The 17,170-nt window shown below is 38.1% G+C and overlaps 1 protein-coding gene across 3 annotated transcripts in view; it reads left to right on the top strand.

Moving 5' to 3' along the window:
* Nucleotides 1–10,672, top strand: part of NNT (nicotinamide nucleotide transhydrogenase) — a 92,281-nt gene extending 81,609 nt beyond the window's left edge. For all 3 annotated transcript variants that reach the window (XM_061393585.1, XM_061393583.1, XM_061393584.1), the window contains exons 20-22: nt 5,750–5,868; nt 7,335–7,450; nt 9,441–10,672. In XM_061393585.1, coding sequence (XP_061249569.1) covers nt 5,750–5,868; nt 7,335–7,450; nt 9,441–9,590 — 385 coding nt within the window. In that variant the 3' untranslated portion in view covers nt 9,591–10,672. The remainder of the gene's footprint in view (nt 1–5,749; nt 5,869–7,334; nt 7,451–9,440) is intronic.
* Nucleotides 10,673–17,170: the final 6,498 nt, after the last annotated feature.

The raw sequence follows: 17,170 nt of genomic DNA, 5'->3' as shown, positions 1-17,170 counted from the left end.
GAAATCCTTTTGAATCCATTTTGTACTAAATTGGTGGTTTGAACATCAGCTCAGATGAATGAAACTGTCTCTTCCTGATCCACAGAAAAGAGGCCTAAAACTTCTCCTAACTAGGGAGTTTGTTCTCTTGTGGCTTAGCTGGTAAAGAATCCACCTGCAATGTGGGAGACCTGGGTTTGATCCCTGGGTTGGGAAGATCCCTTGGAGAAGGGAAAGGCTACCCACTCTAGTATTCTGGCCTAGAGAATTCCATGGACAGTCCATGGAGTCACAAAGAGTCAGATACAACTGAGCGACTTTCACTTCCTAAGTTTTTGACAGAAAGTATTTTTTTAAAAATTTAATTCCAGTTCTTTCTTTTGCATTTGAAGACCACTTTCTTTCTTTCTGTTAAATGAAAATGGGGAATATTTGGCTAACTTCTGTTTTATTTGGTCTGTTTGAAAATCAGTTTTGCTTTTCTTTCTAGCCAGTTGATCTTTTTTTCACTTAGTGTGGGTTATTTTCTAAGTTGTTAGGTATTTTATGTTTCTCTTGAACCTTATCCAAGTGCCCTGTGATCCTTTTAAGCTGCAACTCCCTAACTAAATCTAGTTATTTAGTTATATTATGGGATCTAGTCAGTGGTGGAAGATAGAGTACCTTCTACTGATATTTGAAAACAATCCTGCATTAATTTTGAATGTTGACTTGAAATCACCACAGTTGAAATACAAATTGGCATTGCCTTTGAATAAAAGTCAGCTGATTAACAATATAATTTGATATATCAGCTGTATTACTAAGAAACTCTATGAAGTGAAATGACCTTTCCAAACTAAAATTTTTGAGTTTAGGATGTGTTCTTTTGGAAATTATTTTGTTCTATCATTATTCAAAAATAATGACATGTTAGGGTCCCCAAATTTAATTACAGAATATCTGCCTTGGTGGGCACATTCTTTGTGCTTTTAGTTCTTCCACATGCTGTTTGGGCTTCCCTGGTAGCTCAGCTGGTAAAGAATCCGCCTGCAATGCAGGAGACCCCTGTTCAATTCCTGGGTCAGGAAGATCCCCTAGGGAAGGGATAGGCTACCCTCTCCAGTATTCTTGGGCTTCCCTGGTGGCTCAGTTGGTAAAGAATCCATCTGCTATGCAGGAGACCTGGGTTCGATCCCTGGGTTGGGAAGATTTCCTGGAGATGGAAATGGCTACCCACTCCAGTATTCCAGCCTGGAGAATTCCATGGATTATATAGTCTGTGGGGTCATAAAGAGTCGGACATGACTGAGCGACTTTCACTTTTATATGATACTTAGAAGAACATCAAGTTGCAATATTCTGTAAGTATCTGTGCATATCAAACTGCATTAAAATCATAATAAGCTATCATTTCAATTTAAGTTCTTCTTGGCTGAGATTTGGTTTTATAATCTTGGTAATATATATATTTTTTAGCTATTATAAGGAACTGTTAGCTGGGGAGAAAAAGAAATATGGACTGTGCACACTTAACCAGATGCCCATTCAGCAGAGTATCCAGGTGTTCTGTGTCTAAGAACCAGCTATTACTGATCAATTTCAATGAAGTAGCTCTCAGAGAACATGCTGAAAGTCTTTATTGATTTTTTTTTTCTGTTGAGCTCTCTTTAAGACCTAGCAAAATCCTGTTTCTCATTCAAGCTTTACTCCTTAGATTGAGTGTGTGCTGATGATTTTTTATCTGAACCAGTCTTGATGCAAAATGGTGGTTTTATAACCCACTATATTTATCAGTTGGTATTCTACCATTATCAGTTCAGTTCAGTCGCTCAGTCATGTCCAACTCTTTGCGTCTCCATGAATCACAGCACACCAGGCCTCCCTGTCCATCACCAACTCCCGGAGTTCACTCAAACTCATGTCCATCGAGTCGGTGATGCCATCCAGCCATCTCATCCTCTGTCGTCCCCTTCTCCTCCTGCCCCCAATCCCTCCCAGCATCAGGGTCTTTTCCAATGAGTCAACTCTTCGCAGGAGGTGGCCAAAGTATTGGAGTTTCAGCTTCAACATCAGTCCTTCCAATGAACACCCAGGACTGATCTCCTTCAGAATGGACTGGTTGGATCTCCTTGCAGTCCAAGGGATTCACAAGAGTCTTCTCTACCACTACAGTTCAAAAGCATCAATTCTTCGGTGCTCAGCTTTCTTCACAGTCCAACTCTCACATCCATACATGACCACTGGAAAAACCATAGCCTGGACTAGACGGACCTTTGTTGGCAATGTAATGTCTCTGCTTTTGAATATGCTGTCTAGGTTGGTCGTAACTTTCCTTCCAAGGAGTAAGCGTCTTTTAATTTCATGGCTGCAATCACCATCTGCAGTGATTTTGGAGCCCCCCAAAATAAAGTCTAACACTGTTTCCCCATCTGTTTGCCACGAAGTAATGGGACCAGATGCCATGATCTTAGTTTTCTGAATGTTGAGCTTTAAGCCATTATAGGGGAGAGTATTCCCTCCTTCCGTTTCTTTCTTTCATTATTGACCTAATCTGTTATCAGTCTTTTTAAAAAAATAAGTTTCTAATAGCTTTATTTTATTAATTTTTAGCCATGCCGAGAGGCATGTGGGATCTTGGTTCCCAGCCAGCGATTGAACCCGTGCCCTCTGCAGTGGAAGTGCAGAGTCTTGACCACTGGACCACCAGGGAGATCCCTGTTATCAGTCTTGACTCCTGAATTGCCTTTTCCCCCAGAGGGTTATAGTCCATTACCAACCTTATTTATTTTGATGTTCAAATTACTTCTTATTTTTATGCACCTTAATGTCATGCGTGACACATCTGTGTCCCTCTCGTATGTGTGTTTATTTTGCTTTGTGTTCTGCCTTCTTTCTCAGTTTTTGTGAGGATTAAACAAATTGAATCTTTCCTCTTTTATGAAATTTAAATTCTTTATTCCATATAAGTGAGCTTTACCTTTTCTGCGTCTGTTATTATCTTTTTTTCTTTCTGCTTCTGTTATTACTTGTGAACCTAAGGGATTATGCATCCCTTCCCATCATTGAAGAAAGGTTTAGAAGTCCTGAATTGAAGACTGTGATGCTTGTTTACAAAATCAGTCACCTCTGAAACTTCATTCATATGTCTTGTCTTTTCCTACATTCATGTAATTAGAAGGCTTAGGAGTATATTTTGGTTATTTCAATATGCTACATTTTCTCCCATTTTTTATATTAATGCTTAGAATATTATTGTTAGAGTAAAGCGACATTTATCTTCAGATTTGAGGGTTTGTAATATAACTCCCATTTAATGAACATATACTATGGTGCCTGGAGAAATTCTTTTCAAATGTCTTGTCGTACTGCCATTGTGAAAACGTTAAAATTTTAGAGTAGACATCTCAATCCCAGATTCTGTGTGATATTTTGGAAGTGCCGAATGTAATTCGTATTACTACATGAAGAATGTGAACATGAACTGTCAGTATTTTGCCTCATTTCTTTTGTTTTCGGGGTGATTAAAAACTCTCATTTGAAACAGACAGTGATACTAGGATAGCAGTGTCTAGCCAAAAAATAAGAACAGTCTTAACAATCTTGTTTTTAGAGAACATTTAAAAATTTTACTCAAGTATTGAACATTTACATTTCCAAAAATGATAGAATTTGTGGTTAAAGAATTTAAGCTTTATGAGATGGTGAGGTTGGGTGACCACAGTCTGGAGTAAACTGACTGCCTTCATTTTATTCTCACTAAAATGTAAACAATTCACTGAGGAAAGAGACGATAAATGCCTTTTAACAGAGTCTTCTATATGCACACTACTGTATATAAAATATTATCATATGAAATAGATAACTAATAAGGACTTACTTTATACTATAGGGAATTCTACTGAATACTCTGTGATGGTCAATATGGGAAAAGAATCTGAAAAAGATGAATATATGTATAACTGATTCACTTTGCTAACACAGATTGTAAATCAACTATACTCTAGTAAACATTAAAAAAAACACAAGTCTTGGAATATTTTTTCTATATATTTAGATTTAATTCATAAGCACTTATCTTTAAGTCAGTTAAATATAGTTCAGCCAGTCAAAGTAAGTACCATCACACATACATACAAATAATAAAACATTGTCCCACAAACAGAAGGTCAAAGTATAGCTCGAAGATTCCACTTCTACTCCCAGAGAGAGGCTACCATGTAGATTGAGAGCAGATGCAGAGCTGGCACTCAGGGAACCCAGAGTGGCTCAGTTCCCCCAAGGGAGTAAGCCCGGAGTGGAGTGGAGAGAATTTCCAGTCTTTTCATTCCTATGACAAAAACAATTATAGCTGAAGAGTTGTGCATGCCACCATACAAAGTTCCAAAGTCCCAAAACGGCCTCAACACAGCTTGGTCATTCCTGAAGTTACTGGCTGCTGACCTTCTTTCTCGAGTCTTAGATTATTAATAGTCCATTCTATACAGTTCATTCTACCTCCCACCCCTAGTAGGTTTTCAGGACCTACTTCCCAGCATGTAGAGGTGCTGGTAAATGTTTTGCACTATTGCAGGTACTTTCTGTACAGAAACATTTTTTTTTGCTTCCTGTGTCCATGCAAACATTTAAAAAATTTAAAAAAATTATTATTTGAAACTTCCTGTGTTCTCAATTTTTCTCAGAGAATACTGTAATTTGGATTCTTAGAATTCCTTATTTCACCCATTTAAGCAGAGATAAATAGGTATTCTGCAGGGTTTTATATAACCCTCGGCATGAGGTGGGCTTATAACAGCTGGTTAGAAATTTGAGAGAGCTGATTAGTAACTTACTAAACATCATATAGCTGGTTATCTTGAGCTGATAACAAAAATAACTCTTAAATTGCCTGACCATACTGACTGTGTTGTATAGTAATGAAAAGTACAGACTTTTGAAGGAGACCTGAGTTTGAATCTCCAGTTACCCGTTTACTAAAAAAGTTGTCAGGTTGCATGGCACATCTTTAAGAGTCGGCATTAGCCGTTATGCCAAAATATATGCAAGCAACCCCTGTTATTTACATTCTTGCTCTTTCGCTCTTTTTTTAGATATAGGATTGTAGCTCTGTAGCTCAGTTTATTTAACTAAGTCCTAAATTTGAATCAGGTGCTCTGAATTCTAATTTTTGATGGAGATTATTAAAGATGATCTAGGGATAGAATGAAATAATATATAAGAAATTTATAAATTGTATCACAATATAAAAACATGAATGTTAATTTCTCTTAAATGAAGTTAATTTTTTTCCACTGTAAAGCTGTTCATTCTCATAGAAAATTTGGATAACATAGTTGGATAATTTTCTCTTTGAAAGTAGGCCTTTAACTTACGTGCATGACAGTGTTTTTCATGGCAAATGTTTAATTCCAGGCTGACTTCAGAAAGATTAAAAAAATATCAGAAAGTATCATGAGAGAGCATAATACTTATTAAATGTAAGGTGGTATTTATTAATATTGTTGGGAGTTCATTGGACTTAGAACATATGTGGATGAGTCAGGTTCTAAAGCCACACTTATTTTCTTGAGAGCAGTTATAGTTTGTATATACTGAGATCTTGAATCTCCAACCTTACTATTTGTAGATTAATGGTATATCTGGACTGATTATATTCCTCCTTGCAGAGATCAGATAGTACCAGGAGAAGCAGAGGTGCCAAGAACAGAGTGTGCAGGTCTGGAGGTGATCCTGGGGTCCCTGTACTTTGGCCCACTAAGTAAGGCCAGCTGTTCATTTGTTTCCTGTCTAGGTTTGGAATTCACCCAGTTGCAGGCCGGATGCCTGGTCAGCTTAATGTGCTGCTGGCTGAGGCTGGGGTGCCATATGATATTGTGTTGGAAATGGACGAGATCAATCATGATTTCCCAGGTAAGTGATGGGGTACTGGTGAAATTCAAGTGTTCTTAATATGAATAGAGCAATGCCAGTCTGAGGACATAAATTGTGGGATTACTAGAGACCTGCTCCCAGAGGAAGAGTAACCTGCTCCTAGTAAGTAAGCAGTTGAAATTAAATCAACGAAAGATGATACTGAAAAATAGTGAGACAGGATCTGGGAGCACCGTGAGTAGTCATCTTGTTGCGAGGAGATCTGAAGGAGGGTGGAAGTCTTGGGGGACAGTGCGGTGGAGTGGAGTGCCTTGCAGAGGCTTTAGGAACAGAGCTGGTTTTGGAATCCAGGTCCTGACTCTGGTTTGCTCGTGCCCTTGAACTTGGTGCTCAACTTCAGGCTTCTCATTTATAAAATCATTTCCATTGATGACTTAGTATCTGATTCTTGCCAGTGTCTTGAGATTTTACTGGTTTTCTGTTGCACCAATTCATGGTCAGTCAGTACTTTCCTGTTTTCTTTGAAGTACTGGGACTTCACAAATAAGGGGCTGGACTTGGTGGCTTTCACTGGCTAGATGTTGAATGCTAATGACATTTGACCCCAAATCATGTTTGTTAAAATTAAACCAGTTCCCTCTGGCAAGTATCCACTGTAAACTTAAAAAAATACTGTTTATTAGAGAAAAATAATGAAATTGTGTGTATGTCTAGATTCACATGGCATTTTTGGCAAAGTTCTAAGGTAATTTAAATTGCGGTCCTTAAAGAGGGAATTTAGGCCATTTTAATTTTATGTCCCCGTTTTAGATTTCACTGTTGCTAAATTATGTGTGAAACTTGGCAGTTCCAGAAATTATGGACACAGCTTTAATATAGTATAGACTATCAGACCATGTTCTTTTAGATGTCAGATTGCATATTAAGTGGTCATTTTGAAAGTTGAAAATGGAATGCATATCTTTAATGTTACTGGCAAGATCATTTTGAGATAATAGCTATAAAGTCAGATTGGGCTTTCGTGGTGGCTCAGTGGTAAAGAGTCCAATTGCAATGCAGGGGATGCAGATTCGATTCCTGTGTTAGGAAGATGCCCTGGAGAAGGAAGTGGCATCTTGCTCCAGTATTCTTGCCTGGAAAACCCATGGACAGAGGAGCCTGGCGGGCTACAGTCTGTGGGGTCGCAGAGTCAGGCACAACTTAGCAACTGAACAAAAGCAACAGCAAAAGTCAGATTGGGTAGATCCATGGAGGGGAGGGAAAGCATAATAATACAAGCTGCAGTCAGGGTGCTCAGGTTCAGATTCAGGACCTATTGCTTTTAAGCTATGTGATGCTGGCTAAGTTACTGAACCTCTCTGATAAAGCTCTTTGTACAGTGCCTGGCACAAGTGTTTGTCCTCTAACTATTAGCTTATTATAACAACTATTATATTGTTTTTAAAAAGTAAGATCACATCATTTGCCTGAAGTGACCAATGTGATATTTTTATTTTCTTTTGTAGATACTGATTTGGTCCTTGTAATTGGAGCTAATGACACTGTTAATTCAGCGGCTCAAGAAGACCCCAACTCCATCATTGCAGGCATGCCAGTCCTTGAAGTCTGGAAATCAAAGCAGGTAAAGTTTCAGACTTGCATTTCATTCTAAGAATTAAAAGTCTCTTAAGATATGTACACAGAACTTTTCGTTGGTCACTTGATGAGAAATGATGATGCCTTTTAGGAGGCTCAGGAGTTAAGAGGAGATTTAGGGTCCAGCTCTCTAGATACAGCTTCTGTCTGTTCTGTGGTCACCAGAGAAACGGAGTGAATGCCCTTAAGGCATCCTCAATTAGAACTGCTGCTGCTGCTGCTGCTAAGTCGCTTCAGTCATGTCCGACTCTGTGCGACCCCAACCCACTGAAGTGGGTTGCCATTTCCTTCTCCAATGCATGAAAGCAAAAAGTAAAAGTGAAGTCACTCAGTTGTGTCTGACTCTGTGTGACCCCATAGACGGCAGCCCACTAGGCTCCTCCATCCATGGGATTTTCCAGGCAAGAGTACTGGAGTGGGGTACCACTGCCTTCTCCGCAATTAGAACTAGAGGAGATTATCTGGGTGGATTAATGCAATCGGTAACCACAACTGAAAAAGGACCTGTGAGCTTTGGGGATGAGGCTGGCTGAATTCCAGGCCGAGTCTAGTGAAGCAGATGGCTTCCCTCTGGGACAGTGAGTTAATATCATCACCTTCACATATGAAGATGAGCACATTTTTTCATTTAATTTTTTTGAACGTGTTGGGCTTCCCTTGTCAGTCAGCTGGTAAAGAATCTGCCTGTAATGTGAGAGACCTGGGTTTGATCCCTGGGTTGGAAATATCCCCAGGAGAAGGGAAAGGCTACCCACTCCAGAATTCTGGCCTGGAGAATTCCATGGGCTATATAGTCCATGGGGTTACAAAGAGTCGGACACGACTGAGTGACTTTCACTTCACTTGTACGTTATGGAGTGTCCAGAAGAAAGGTGATTTAGAAATCCAAACAGTAACATGGCATACAGAAGCAAGCCCTGCTCACAGCACGTTACTTCTGAAAAGGCTAACTGCTTGATTGTAGGGAAATCTAGCCCTTATGATTTTGCTCTGTCCAAACTGTGGGCAACTCTTTTCACCACTCTCAACTCATATCTGGATTTTAAGAATCATTATAACATATATATTTCCCTTTAATTTGTCTCTCTTTATTGTAAAAATGTGGAGTTTTAAACATAGTGTCTGTGGTGGGTGAGTAGATGGGACATGCACTTGTTCATATATATTTAAACAATTACTACATCAATCATCAGTATTTGAGAGTTTGCACAGTACCTTACTGTATTAATGGTATAGGGGACATGAATACATTTGCTCTGCTTCCATTTTTGAATAGACTCTGTGTCCTAGAAGAACGTAGAAAGGCTTTTTATTTCTTGAAGAATTAACTTGATATTCAACAGGATAGCGACATCTACAATCTGTGTAATTGTAAATGTCTAGAACACATCAGTGTTAGAGAAAGACTTACCTCTTCATTTTTATTTGTGGAAGCATTCTATTAGTCATTAGCTCTGTTCTGGGGCACACTGGATTACTCTTTGGGCTCTTGTCTTACATCTTTCTTGTCCAGTATTCTTTACTTTAAATCAATGGGCTAAGAATCATACCATTTTCCCACTCAACTACTTTTATCTTAGGATTGGTAGTAGAAATTTGTGCACTAAATTTGTTGTCTTTAGCCCAGAGAAAGATGGTTATTATTATTATTTTTTTTTTATTGTAAAATGTTATACATTGTCTTTATAGACAAAAACACTTGGGGGGGAAAATCACTTATCACTCAAGAGATACACTGTTTTTAACAGGACCTTTTCTCTAGTGGATGTAAGGGTATGGGCATATTTGAAGAATTCAAGTTAATACAAAGTAAACATGCATTTAAACATACTCCTTGTGTATTTTAAAAGTCTTTGTAGTAAAGAATCAGTAGTGGTACATGCTTTGTTCAAAGTTAGGGCAGGACACAGTTTGTGTCTGACATGTCCTGGCCAGGTCTGTTAAATGTACTCTCTCGCCTAATCTTTGGTTCTTAGGTCATTGTTATGAAGAGGTCCCTAGGTGTTGGCTATGCTGCAGTGGACAATCCAATCTTCTACAAACCGAACACAGCCATGCTTCTAGGCGATGCCAAGAAGACGTGTGATGCTCTGCAGGCGAAAGTTAGAGAATCCTACCAGAAGTAAAATATGAAGATCAAACCACTTCTTCACTTGCGGGAACAGGCAAATAAATTATTAACATATACAGCTGATACACATCTGTAGCAAAACTCTTGGAAGAAAAGGAAGACTCTGAAGAAACAAAGCCAATAAAGGGAAAATTTTCAAGAGCTGCGATCCATCGATTTTAAAAAAGGATTGATAATTCTAAATGTCTTTCTGTGCATATTTTTTTGTTATGAATTCTAAAAGTATTTTACAAAAGGAGAAAAAACAGTCTCATTTTAGGTATATTCCATTTGGATTTTCCTCAATAGTCAGCAATGTTTTAAGAAATTAAGTCTATGATTTTTGGGACTTACATTATACATGGGTTTGAAAAAATCTGACACAGTGTAAACATTACAGCCACCTGAATTTATGTTTTTTTCACCAAATGTGACTAATTTGAAACTTTTATCAACTCTTGAGCTGTCTTCTTAACCATTTAACCATAATCTGAAATAAGCGTATCAAATTGGTTTCAGTTTTTCAAACTGTACTTTAAAGTCTGTATTTCAAGGGTATATTTCCTCACTTCTATTTTAATACATTAAAGGACTAGATAATCTTTCAGAGATGCTGGAAGCAAATCATTTGCTTTGTATGTTTCATTAGAACACCAATGAAACATGTAACTTGAAATCAGTATTAGCTGTATTTTTTAAACCCCATTTCCAATTGGAGATCTCTTTTAATTTCAGTTTATATGTGTAGTACTGTATTAAGTGCACTTGAATGAAATTCTACTATTTGCCTAATAAAATGAGTTCATCATGTTTGCATAGTGATGTAGCAGTTGTCTCTGGTGACAAAAGGCTAAAATCAAATAATTCTGCCTGTTGTTAACAGCTGAGGAAGGAATTGCTATCATGAAATAGATGAGATTAAATTCTTACCTGTTTGGAAGAATGACTTTTTCCCTAAATCATTGTGTATTTTAAGGTGTTATGTAAATGATAACGTTTGAGAGAAATGGTGGCATTTTTCTAGCTACCTCTTTGTTTAAGCAGCAGTACAGATTCTGCCTTTTTAGCACCAGTAAAGATTGTCCTTTTGCAGTAAAAGTGTAATTTTCTTTGTGTCTTTGCTAGTGTGCCAAAAGTTCTATATAGGTTGAATGTATGGTGAATATTCGGAATGCCTGTTTCTCTATATAGTTAATTTGGCATTGAGTTTCTTTCTTTTCCCTTCTTTTTGGCTGTGCTGGGTCTTCGTTGCTGCATGGGCTTTCCTCTCGTTGTGGAGGGTGGTGGCTGCTCTCTAGTTGCCGTGTGCGGCCTTCCCACTGTGGTGGCTTCTCTTGCTGCGTTGACCATGGGCTGTAGGACACCCAGGCTTCAGCAGGCTTCTATGTCGTGTGGGCTCCGTAGTTGCGGCTCCTGGGCTCTAGAGCCCAGGCTCAACAGTTGTACCACACGGGCTTAGTTACTCCACAGCATGTGGGATCTTCCCAAACCAGGGGTCAAACTCGTGTCTTCTGCATTTTTACCACTGAACCACTAGGGAAGTCCGAGCATTGTTTCTTGAGACAGTTATTAACATGTAAACACTATCTGTAAATCATAAAAAGAAATAACTGGTGTGAAATTTTTTTACTATAATGCTCATGTTTATTGAATTTATAACTCAGTATTGGTTTGATCATCAGTTTCTATTTTGCTGTGCCTGAGATTAAGATCTGCATGTGTGTGCATGTGTTTAAATCAGGAAAGACTCCTTTTTAATTTTTAAGTGGTAAATGCAATTTGTTAATGGATCTCAGATCATTTGTAACTTCATGAGTGATTTATACAAAGAAAGTTCTATTTGAAGAAAGTAAACAGTATCTTGATTCATTCCCTTTCCTTTTCTCAAAGTAGTTGTAGGTATATCTGGGTTTTTTTGGCGGGGGGAAATAATTCCTTCATTCTGTTTAAACTAAAATAATTATACTTGGATTTATTATTTCCATCATTTATAGCAAATATTTTTCTATATTTTTAAGATTTAAGATGATCTCATTTCTTTGATACTTACTAATCATTCACTTGTGTTAATTGAAAATTCATATTCTGGTTGATTTTATTTTACTTTATTTAAGGGATTTTTGAATATATATATATATATAATTCCTTAAAGTAATACTCTGAAAGATTATTGATCTTGGATCATTATTACAGTGAGGTCTAAGATCAACAAAATAATTTTCATTCCTCTTTTACTATTCCTCCCTTTCTGATAAGTCATACAACTGGTAAATATGACTTATTTCTTTCTGTATTGATCTATTGTTCAGTATGTCTTTTTGATATTCAACTAGAAATAATCAAAAAAAATCCATTATATCCTACAATCTGTTACCGAAAAAAAAAGAAGCAGTGAAGTGGTAATGTTGACTTATGTTTTTAGTCTTATTAACCATCCTTTAATTTTCTTACGTTTGTCTCAATTTGGGAGTTTGCGTTTAAGTTACTAATCTAGCTAAAACATATTATATAAGTAAATGTATACCTTTTTATATATTCTATCTGTATATCTATTTATCTAACTTTGAACAGTTTTCTAGTACATAAGTCTTTTTATCATTTTGTATACTCTTCTTTCTATGGTTGGAATAGAGAGATTAAGAGAGGGGACTGATCTCTTCAGTAGACTTTCAGTTTTTCTGAGCCAGTGGATATCAGTTAAGTATTTGGTAATGGATCTGGAAGGTGGGCCTTGGTCTTTCGGAGTCCATTTAAGTCATGACCCTGATTTTTAGATTTTACTCTTTTCTTATCCAACACAAATATGGGATATATTATGTTATTATGTATCAGTCAGCTTTAGGGTTTAGTTCAATTTATCTGGTCCCAAAGCCTTACTTTGTATAAAAACTTATAACCCATATGTTTATATGACTTAGAGGCAAATTTTCTAGTCCCCAAAGGCATAAGTCTTGTGAATTAAAGTGTTTTAGCACTGGAAAGTTGGACAGCTCTTTTGTGTAGATAGGGGAGAATAGTTCAGATAGCTAATTTATAGCTCTTGCCAGTTTTTGAAAGTCTTTGCCAACAAATAGTACTGGGGCAGAATGATTAAAAAGAAAAGAACCCAAACTCCAAACTTCACTCCAGTGGCGGTAACTTGCATAACCCGATTGCTCTTTAGCTTCTCAAGGGAAAGAAGAATTAGGTTAATTAACAGAAAAAAAGAAAAAAAAAAAAACTTTTCTAAGTGAAACTTTTAAAGTGTTGATTTACTAAGGCAGCAGAAATAGTAACATTTGAATTTCAAAACACTCAAGATTGCTGTGACTTTCAAATTTTTATTTTTAATGAGAGTAATTCCATTGTGTATTATTTACCACAATATCATCTGCTGATGGACATCTAGGTTGTTTGCTTAAACTCTTATCTCTTAGACATTTTATGTAGTGGGCTGACGAATTGAACTATTTTCTTACTATAATACTTAAGTAATTACAGATATTTAACATGGTATATACTGTAATTGTGGATGGAAGTCTTTTGGATGCTGGTAAAATAGTGATATAGATGATACAGTAATTAGAATGACCAGTATTTGGAGCTGTTACATATAATGATTAAGACAGTGGTAGAAAAAAACAGTTAGATCATAGTAGATAATTCATTTGGGGAAAAAGTGGAAAACCATATTGGATAGATAGAGAAAGGTCAGTTTACAGAGAACTTTAAAAGTGAGGTGTATTACATCTCAGTCATGTTGATGGTCAAAGCATAAGACTGCCTTATTCATTATGAATTATTTGTACTTCATGTTTTTGCCAAAGATTATAACCTTGAACTCTGCTTTTCAGTTCTTTCCAAAAGCCTATTTGTGAAAATTAATACCAATGGGAAGATTGCTTAAAGGATATGGAGTCCAGTTTGCCCCTTGATATTTCAAATTTTAAAGACCAAACCAGATCTTCTGAGAACTGGGTGCTTGGGCTGCATTGTCTGGGTTATTGTGAGTAACAAAATCATGAAGATGCTGTAATGGAGAGGGTGCCTGTGAGATGGGGTGATGTGTGTGGGAGAGTCCATGTGGCAGCAAGGGAATAGCAGGCACTAGAAGTGGTTGTCATGGATTTTGAGAAGGATTGAGAAGGGGATGTGCATTTGGGGTATGCAGGTAACACCTGGAGTGATGATGAATAGTTCCTTCCCACCACAATGGAGAGAAGGGAAAAGGGAAGTGAGAACTCAGCCAAAGGATCAAGTTTGGTTCAGTTCAGTTGCTCAGTCATGTTCGACTCTTTGCGACCCCACGGACTGCAGCACGCCAGTATGACTCTGCGACCCCATGGACTGCAGCACGCCAGGCCTCCCTGTCCATCACCAACTCCTGGAGTTTACTCAAACTCATATCTATCGAGTTGGTGATGCCATCCAACCATCTCATCCTCTGTCATCCCCTTCTCCTCCTGCCTTCAATCTTTCCCAGCACCAGGGTCTTCTCAAATGAGTCAATTCTTTGCATCAGGTGGCCAAAGTATTAGAGTTTCAGCTTCAACATCAGTCCTTCCAATGAATATTCAGGACTGACCTCCTTTAGGATGGACTGGTTTGATCTCCTTGCAGTCTAAGGGACTCTCAAGAATCTTCTCCAACACCGCAGTTCAAAAGCATCGATTCTTCGGTGCTCAGCTTTCTTTATAGTCCAACTCTCACATGCATACATGACCATTTGAAAAACTGTAGCCTTGACTAGACGGACCTTTGTTGGCAAAGTAATGTCTCTGCTTTTTAATATGCTGTCTAGGCTTGTCATAACTTTCCTTCCAAGGAGTAAGAATCTTTTAATTTCATGGCTGCAGTCACCATCTGCAGTGATTTTGGAGCCCCCAAAAATAAAGTCTTCCACTATTTCCACTGTTTCCTCATCTATTTGCATGAAGTGATGGGGCCAGATGCCATAATCCATGGCATCTGAATGTTGAGTTTTAAGCCAACTTTTCACTCTATTCTTTCACTTTCATCAAGAGGCTCTTTAGTTTTTCTTCACTTTCTGCCATAAGGGTGGTGTCATCTGCATATCTAAGGTTATTGATATTTCTCCCGGCAGTTTTGATTCAAGCTTGTGCTTCATCCAGCCCAGCAATTCTCATGATGTACTCTGCATAGAAGTTAAATAAGCAGGGTGACAATATGACATACTCCTTTTCCTATTTGGAACCAGTCTATTGTTCCATGTCCAGTTCTAACTGTTGCTTCCTGACCTTCATACAGGTTTCTCAAGAGGCAGGTCAGGTGGTCTGGTATTCCCATCTCTTTCAGAATTTTCCACAGTTGATTGTGATCCACACGGTCAAAGGCTTTGGCATAGTCAATAAAGCAGAAATAGATATTTTTCTGGAACTCTCTCACTTTTTTGATGATCCAGAGGATGTTGGCAATTTGATCTCTGGTTCCTCTGCCTTTTCTAAAACCAGCTTGAACATCTGGAAGTTCACGGTTCATGTGTTGCTTAAGCCTGACTTGGAGAATTTTGAGCATTCCTTTACTAGCATGTGAGATGAGTGCAATTGTGCGGTAGTTTGAGCATTCTTTGGTATTGCCTTTCTTTGGGATTGGAATGAAAACTGACCTTTTCCAGTCCTGTGGCCACTGCTGAGTTTTCCAAATTTGCTGGCATATTGAGTGCAGCACTTTCACAGCATCATCTTTTAGGATTTGAAATAGCTCAACTGGAATTCCATCACCTCCAATAGCTTCGTTTATAGTGATGCTTCCTAAGGCCCACTTGATTTCCCATTCCAGGATGTCTGGCTCTAGGTGAGTGATCACACCATCATGATTATCCGGGTCATGAAGATCTTTTTTGCACATTTCTTCTGTGTATTCTTGCCACCTCTTCTTAATGTCATCTGCTTCTGATAGGTCCATACCATTTCTGTCTTTTATTGAGCCCATCTTTGCATGAAATGTTCCCTTGGTATCTCTAATTTTCTTGAAGAGCTCTCTAGTCTTTACCATTTTATTGTTTTCCTCTTATTTCTTTGCAGTGATCACTGAGGAAGGCTTTCTTATCTCTCCTTGCTATTCTTTGGAACTCTGCATTCAAGTGGGTTTATCTTTCCTTTCTCATTTGCCTTTTGCTTCTCTTCTTTTCACAGCTATTTGTAAGGCCTCCCCAGACAGCCATTTTGCTTTTTTGCATTTCTTTTTCTTGGGGATGGTCTTGATCCCTGTCTCCTATACAATGTCATGAATCTCTGTCCATAGTTCATCAGGCACTCTGTCTATCAAATCTAGTCCCTTAAATCTATTTCTCACTTACACTGTATAATCATAAGGAATTTGATTTAGGTCATACCTGAATGGTCTAGTGGTTTTCCCTACTTTTCCTCAATTTAAGTCTGAACTTGGCAATAAGGAGTTCATGATCTGATGAGCCACAGTCAGCTCCTGGTCTTGTTTTTGCTGACTGTATAGAGCTTCTTCATTTTTGGCTGAAAAGAATATAATCAATCTGATTTTGGTGTGGACAAAGGGATCAAGATTGCTCCTATTTCCTCTGTTGTAAAGATGGAATAGGAGGATCTTATAACTTTTTCTCATTCTCCTTCCTGTGGCATTTGGGAAAATGAAAAACAGCAGCCATGTGATCTGATGTAGGGGATAGTAAAAACCCATGGAATGAATCATTTCTGAATTGAAATAAGGCCAATTTTCCCCACCCTACTACTTTGTTTTTGGTTTACAATAGAAAAAGCAGCACTGGGAAACTTCCACAACAAGGTGTAGGACTAGATTTAGCCTGTGGATTTTGATTTAAACCAGTCCTTTCCTGGAACTGATTTTCCAAATGCCCGTGGGTTGCTATCAGTCAGCCTTGGTTTTTTTCTTCCTTATTTCCCCCAGTTAGGGAGTGCACTTTCCTAAGAAGTACAATACAGTGGCTAAACCAGGGTCTTGTGCTGGTTAATTCTATTCAGACCATGCGATTCCAGTCCTCGCCACACACACACGGTTAGAACTGAAAGATTACATCTGAATCTCTCCAGAGAAATGCGAGAAAGTGTGACTAAATAAATAACTCCTTTGTATTATGTCTGCAGGGGAGATGGTTTTTTTCCCCAGAGGGATGAGATAGTGTCATGACTTTAGAATGTTTTGTCACCACTCTCCCAAGTTTACTGGAACATTATGCTTCAGAAGTCACGCCTTCTAGAAGGCCTTTTAAAACTTGCAGGGCTTTACTGATTCATGGAAAATTTTATTCTTGAAGATTATAGTTAGCTCTGTGGTTTTGTCCCACTGGGATATATATGGGCATGACGACTTAGGCATACTTCAGGTCCACACCCTTGTGTCTGATTGGGGGTAACTGCTTCATTAGTGTTGGGTGTAATTCTAGTAACTTGGAGACATGGTCTCATAAAGATTGGAATCATTATTGTAAATGAGACCATAGCAAAAAATCTTACGAGCTTACTGTATGCATAAAAATTTGAGTACCTATACTGGCTCTGCTCTTTGCTATCGTGCCTCTTGGGCTTCCCAGGTCGTGCTAGTGGTAAAGAAACCTCCTGCCACTGCAGGAGATGCAAGAGACATGGGTTCGATCCCTGGGTT

This window comes from Bos javanicus, chromosome 20 (genome assembly GCF_032452875.1).
Source record: "Bos javanicus breed banteng chromosome 20, ARS-OSU_banteng_1.0, whole genome shotgun sequence".
Taxonomy (NCBI): Eukaryota; Metazoa; Chordata; class Mammalia; order Artiodactyla; family Bovidae; genus Bos; species Bos javanicus.
This window is presented reverse-complemented; position numbering and strand designations above follow the sequence as displayed.